General features: G+C 59.9%; 1 protein-coding gene across 1 annotated transcript in view; it reads left to right on the forward strand.

Annotated features, from left to right (window-relative positions):
* MCAM (melanoma cell adhesion molecule) overlaps positions 1 to 6076 on the forward strand; it is a gene marked incomplete at its 5' end in the record, with an annotated part of 13917 nt that extends 7841 nt beyond the window's left edge. Inside the window, 3 exons of the mRNA XM_014539868.1 lie at positions 8 to 268; positions 582 to 699; positions 1085 to 6076. Coding sequence (XP_014395354.1) covers positions 8 to 268; positions 582 to 699; positions 1085 to 1114 — 409 coding nt within the window. The remainder of the gene's footprint in view (positions 1 to 7; positions 269 to 581; positions 700 to 1084) is intronic.
* Between the last annotated feature and the right edge of the window lie 388 nt (positions 6077 to 6464).

A 6464-nucleotide genomic window follows, 5' to 3' on the forward strand; every position in this document is an offset into this window, starting at 1 on the left:
GACACCCTCCTCCTGCCCCGACTGCCCCCGGGAAGCCCGCCTCCCGCCAGCCGGGTTGGGTGGGCAGCGAGGGGAACGTGGCAGCCGGGGCAGGGGTGACCAAGTGTCTTCGTGGGACAGAGAAAAAGCTGCGCGAGCCCCAGAGCAAGGGCGTGGTCATCGTGGCCGTGACCGTGAGCCTGCTGGTCCTGGCGCTGCTGGGCGCCGTCCTCTGCTTCTTCTACAAGAAGGGCAGGCTGCCCTGTGGGCGGTCGGGCAAACAGGAGATGTGAGCACGTCCCAGCCCCCGCCCCCCATCGCCTGCCGCCCAGCTCGCCGCTTCCCGGGGTGCCCCCTGCTGGCCTGTGTCGCTCACCCCTGGGAGCAGGAGGGGACGCTGGGTCTGGGTGCTAGTCGCTTCACGGCCACGGCCACGCTCCATCCATCACGCTCTCCCTTCCCTTCATGACCTGCCTCCCTCCCCTACGAAGCCCCAGAGCACCAAGTCCCACGGTTGTCCCCGGAGAGAAGCCCTTCCCCAGAGCCCCGCCCTTCCCTCGCCCCCTGAGTTGCCAACCTCTCGCCTCCCTTCCTCCCCCCAGAACGCTGCCCCCATCTCATAAAAGCACATTTGTAGTTGAAGTTAAGTCAGATAAGCTCCCCGAAGAGATGGGCCTCCTACAGGGCAGCCGCGCTGACCAGAGGGCGCCTGGAGACCAGGTAGGAGCGGCCGCTGCAGGCGGTCCTCGTCCCCGCACTAACTCTGTCCTCGTCCTTCTGCCGGAGACCGGAGCAGGCCGGTCTCGCCTCCTAACACTACTCACAGGTGGTAGGGCCAGGCCAGTGGCTGAGGGACCTGAACAGGGTGGCTCCGGCTCTGAGAGCAAAGACCCCTCCCATTGCCGTCACCGTTTCCAAAAGTGCTTGTGGCTCAGGCTGAGCGGTGTGACCTGCGTGGGGCCCACCTGACCTGGGGGCTGAGACCCTCCTGCCCGCCCTGCTGCACCACCGGGCTCCTCAGCTGCTGCTTTGGTGCCTCCTCCCTGCTGGTGCTCACCCCCGGCCCGTCACCGTCTCCACACTCTCCTCTCCTTCCCCTTTGCAGGGGGAGAAATACATCGATCTGAGGCACTAGCGCGGAGGTGGACCCCTTCCTGCCCACGCGCCCTGCTCGCCCGGGGCCCCAGCACTCAGGATACTCAGGATGGTCACCACAGCCTGCCCCCCGCCCCTCCGCCCCCGTTTTGCAGGGCCAGTGGGCTGGCTGGGACCAGGGCGCAGGGCCCTGGAGGCCCCTCCTCAGGACCACACTATCCACGTGTGGAGTGGCGCTCACCCCAGGCGGCCTCGGTCCAGGAGAGGGGCGAGTTCTGCCGGAACATCTCTGCTCAGTTATGGACTAAGGCCCCGCCTTCTACCCACAGCATGGAGTCAGGGGCCTGTTTGTCTCAGGGGACTTCCTGCCCCAGTTGCCTTCCCAGTTCTGCTGTGTGGCTGCAGGGAGGGGCCGAGTCAGGCCCTGGAAGCAGTTGCCCGCCTGCTGGGGTCCCTTTTGTGACCCCCTTCCCTGGGTGGAGCCAGGAGCTGGTGCCATCCCTTCAGATGGGCGCTCCTTGTCCCAGCAGTGAGGGAGCCGCTGCTTCCTAGTCAGGCCTGAGCTGCTCACTCGGCTCCGGGATCACGACTGAAGGGTGAGAGCGGGGGACAGAGAGGGGGGCCCTGCGGCCCTTTAAGGGGATTAAGATTTCAGGGGCCCTAGCACCAAACTCCTATGAGCTGAGCTGATGGCCTCGACCCCTTTAGGAAGGGCCCTAAAGGGAGGCTGGGAAATGGGCCAGAGCTTGGGATATAATGTGTATGTGTGTGTGTGTGGTTTTGTTAGGTTGTGTGTAAATTTGCAAATCGTTTCCTTTATACACACACACACACACACACACACACACACAAATAAAGCTTAGTTGTCCGGGAAACCTTACGTGTTTCATTCACCGCGGGAACCACAGTGCCTGGGCTCCAAATGGACCGGCACCAGGAGGAACGTGCCCCAAGGCCGGCAGCAGGCAGGCGGCTCCAGCCCCTGGGGTGACCCCTGCTCAGGGACAGGGCTGAGAGCCTGTGGGCCCGTGGCCTTGCCGGGAGGGGCGGCACAGACCTGGGAGGCACATGGGCTCAGCTCCCCCACGTGTCAACCCTCCATCCCCACCAAAGACAGCACTCAGGTCAACTACAACAAAAGAAACTTTATTTAAAAATACTTTACAGACGTGGGTGCTTGAAAAAGCTCTTTAGTTAACTGTATATAAATGAAAAAATTAATAAATAACATTAGTATAACAGACCTGAACATGAACACACTGGCAAAACAAATGGACTTAAAATAGAAACAAATCTTAAAGCTCTGCTATTCTGTAGGAATATTTACCTTCTGTTTTTCTTATTCTTTACAAGTGAGGATTAAATACTACGAATATAAAGTTTCTTATATTAATGACGCTTTTAAAATAGCCAACACAGATCTTGCCGACGCTGTCGGTTTAACCCCGCTGATGCAGAGCCCGCTCTCCCTCCTGGAGCTCAGCGCCCGGCCCCACCCAGGCCGGGGAGGCTCAGTCACAAATGAGGAGCCTGGAGCTGCTTCCACCTCCACCTTCTTTGGAGTGAAAGGCAGGAAGCACCGAGGAGGGGAGAGAACATTTCTTCCCTCCCCCTGAAACCTAGCGGTCACAGCTCTGCTGCCTCTTCCAGGGGAAGCTGGTCCCCAGAGAGGCACTCGCTGCTCCTGCTCTGAGTCTGAGGGCTCCGACGGGGGTGGGGGCGTGAGGGGGGCAGGAGGTCGAGGCAGGTCAGGATCCACCAAAGGTTAAGAGAAGCCACCCTCCAGGAGAGGCCTGACCCGGCTGCCTCTGCCCGGAGCACATGCAGGCTGAGCTGATGGAACCAGCCTCCCGCCCACGGTGCGGCGGGAGAGGGACCCGGCGCCCTGCCCTGCCCTCCCCGGGACTGTGGGGCTGGGACACTCAGCAGAACAAAGACGCTGCTATGTCCATATTAAGCTCTAAAATGCAGCCTAGGATACAGCGCTGCCTTAGAAAGGCACAAAATGTTTAGCTTTTTTTTTTTCAGTGTGCTAAAAATTGCTTTGTTTTAAATAAAGGAAAAGATATATAAGGTTAAAAACCCTAAATCACCCAGCCAGGAAGCAGGCGTAGGAGGTACTTCATAGTTGCCATGGCCCAGCCACATGCTCAGCAGGTCACGGCCAAGACACTAAACGATGCTGAGAGCAGGTGTGTGTGGGGGGTGGGGGGTGGGGGGGGAACCCCTCGGGCCTTTCACCGGCAAAGGAGGCCCCGGCAGAGGCATGGGGGCTGCTAACCCACAAGCAGCTCTGCCTCTTCAGCTTCCAGAGGTGAGGGTGGCTCCCCTCTAATCACCACGGGGTCAGAGGTGAGGAGCGGCCCACAGCGGGTGCTGAGCAGCCTCCGGCCCCCCAGCTGGTTCGGGCAGGAGGGCTGCCAGCGGCAGTGTGGAGGCGCCTCTCATGGTGACTGTTGGTTCTGAATCAACAATCAGGCCGGGCAATCAGACTCTGCCGATCTGTTCAGCTGCTGAGCCGGCAGATGTGAGGATGGAGAGACCAACAGGCAGAGGGGGAACGTCTGTCTCAGGCACCGGACAAGGGCAGCCTTCCACCTGACCGAGCCCCATGCAGCACCGCACACCCCACTCCCACCTTACTCCTGTGCTGTCGCCCGGAACCAGGACACATGCAGTCACCCCAGTGAAACCGCCTTCCTGGGCCGGTGAGGGCGCTGCCCCCTCCCAGGCTGGAGCTCAGGGGAGGCCTGGCAGCCTGCCCTCCCGGGGCCTCAGAGCTCATCTTGGGCCATTAGGTTCCTTTTGCAGACACCTAGCGGCTCCAATCGTTTGCATGGTGTGACTGGGAAAGGCTAAGACACAGGACAGGCTCTAGGACGAGAGGAATAAGGTCAAAGACTCAGGCAAGTGCAAGCAGCTTGTGAAACCGACCACGTGAGGGCTCCCATCAGCCTCTGCTGCAGCAGCTGGTGGACGGCGGGTGGGCCCTGTGGAGCTCCCGGTGCCTCAGTCCTCCCTGGACTCTGATGTAACCACCTGACAGCTCCCAGGGGCCGGCACGTTCGTTCTCAAGCGGCTGCAGAGGGTTTCGGAGGCCTGGGAGGCCCAGCCCACCGCATTCCCCAGGAGAGACCCTGAGGGCAAGGAGGAGGGTGGCAGGGACACGGCTGCAGGACGAACCCATTTCAGTGCTGAGCCCGGAAGCCCAGGGTGACCGCAGCGAGATCTGACACACACTCTAAACAACGTGAAGGAGGCTAAGCATCCTGAGACTGCGCCAGACAGACCAGCTCCGAGACAGGAGGAACGCGTCCTAACGAGGGAGGCCAGAAACCACAAAGGGAAGGAAAACAGAAAATGGACAGACAGCAACCTGCATCCGTTAACCTGGGAACCTCCTGCGGCCCAGGCACAGCCCACAGGGCCTCCTCTCTGGGAAGCAGTGAGAGCAGCTCTCCCCACGGGATTCTCAACACCTGAGCACCTGCACCCCTCGGGGAACTCCCCGTCCCCAGGGAGCGCTGCTGCCGGGTGGCGAGGCGGACGGGCTTGGGTAGACACCCATCAAGATGCTGGGAGCATTTTCTTTCTTGAGACTATGAACCGAGAGGCGCTGGAACCTGTCCACGAGGCTCTCGGGCTGGGAGGCCACGTGGGCGGAGCACGGAGCGTCTATGGGGCCCATCACCCAATAAGCAGACTGCCAGGCGGGACAAAGGCCGAGGTGCACGCGGCCCAGCTCCAGCTGCAGGCAGGGGTCAGCTGGACTCCTCCCCTGGCTCTGGGAAGCACCCCGCATCCTTGAACTCCCTCCTGCCTTCACCCTGACTCCTGTGATTCCCAAGCAGGATCGTCAGAGATGCACCCTTGACCTTCCTCCACGGTGCACACCCCCCTTCCGCCCGACATGTGTGGTTCTAAAGACCCCGCTCCTGTGCACAGAGGCCAGGGCTGACCCAGAGCGCCCAGGGGAAGGCCCGGAGGAGGAAGCCCTGATGGTGGTGCTAAGTTCCAGGACCCTGAGCGCTCGGCTCCCTCCCGCTCAGCTCCCTCCCTCTCGAGACACAGGCTGACACCTTTGAGAACTGAGTTCAGTCCATTCCCCTGTGGCTCCAGGGAGACCACACACCTCACAGGTCAGGACCCAGAGACACACCTCCCCTCCCATGTCTCGGTCTGCTAGGGGTAGTTAGCTGCAAAGGCTGTGAGGGATTAACAACAAGTTCCAAATAGAATGGGAGATGGTGACAGGGCCAAGAAGGCTGACAAGGAAACTTCCCCACGAGGAGGCTGGGCCGCAGGCAGGCAGGCCCGGGGCTGGAAAGGGAGCGGCAGGCGCGCTGCACACTCTGCCTATCGAGCCAACACACCTCAACCCACCAGGCTCCGCCTCAATGACGCTCAGAGGGGGGATCCATGACTTCCACTGGGGACCCTCCCAGACAGGACCATGGCTCGGAAGACAATGGGGAGCAATGGAGAGTCCTGAACGGTCTGAGCCAGGGCACTGGCGGGGTACACAAAGGGCCGTGAATGCACACCGCTCCGCGTCCTGGGAAGGGCTATTTTAGGGCCAAATGCAAGCGGCGAGGAGCCCAAGGACCACCCCCGTCAGTGCCTCACCACACGGCGGCAGGAGGACACAGGCTGACACCTGGCATGGCGTCACTCACAGCTGCTGAGTGGACACGTGAGCAGCCCGGGCACTGGTTGGAAAGTATCCCTGGGCAACAAGGGGAAAGCCTGGAACCCCGGCTGTCCACATGTGAGGTAGGAGGCTGCACACCCAGCGCTCTCCCCCACACGGAGGGGCACCGAGTGCCTACGTGAGCCTCGTCAAGAGAATAGAACACAGCAGGAGGGAGAGAGGTCCCAGGGAGAGGGACGTCTTCAGAGCTCTGGTCGCAGGGAAAGGAAGCGCTTGGTGACCGTGTACGGTGCTGGCTGCTCACCGGTTCATGAGCTGACTGGAATCAATTCACTGGGAAGGAAAACTGAACAAATAGATCCCAACGGTCTGTTTTGTGCATTTTATGGACAACAACCGGCCATGGGGCATACAAAACACCTCAAATTTATTATGATAGAATGTTATAATGTCAATGACACCTCAGTAAAAAGGAAGGGAAGGCCTAGATCTTGTTAACAGTGCCGTGAAGGGAACATACAGCTGGGTCCCTACTTTGCAAGCAAATTTACAAAAATTCATTTGTAAGTTTGCTGTTTGGACCATAAAATATCTCACTTTTCTATAGAAGAAATAAATACTTCAAGTATGAAGAATAGCACGCCCCCCCAAAATGTTTTTATCCACAAAACAGACAACGCACCTGGCCCTGTGCTGAAAGTCTGTGCAAGGAGACAGGGAAGCAGGGCCGGGGGAGAGG

The sequence above is a fragment of the Myotis brandtii genome, unplaced genomic scaffold (assembly GCF_000412655.1).
Source record: "Myotis brandtii unplaced genomic scaffold, ASM41265v1 scaffold105, whole genome shotgun sequence".
Taxonomy (NCBI): domain Eukaryota; kingdom Metazoa; phylum Chordata; class Mammalia; order Chiroptera; family Vespertilionidae; genus Myotis; species Myotis brandtii.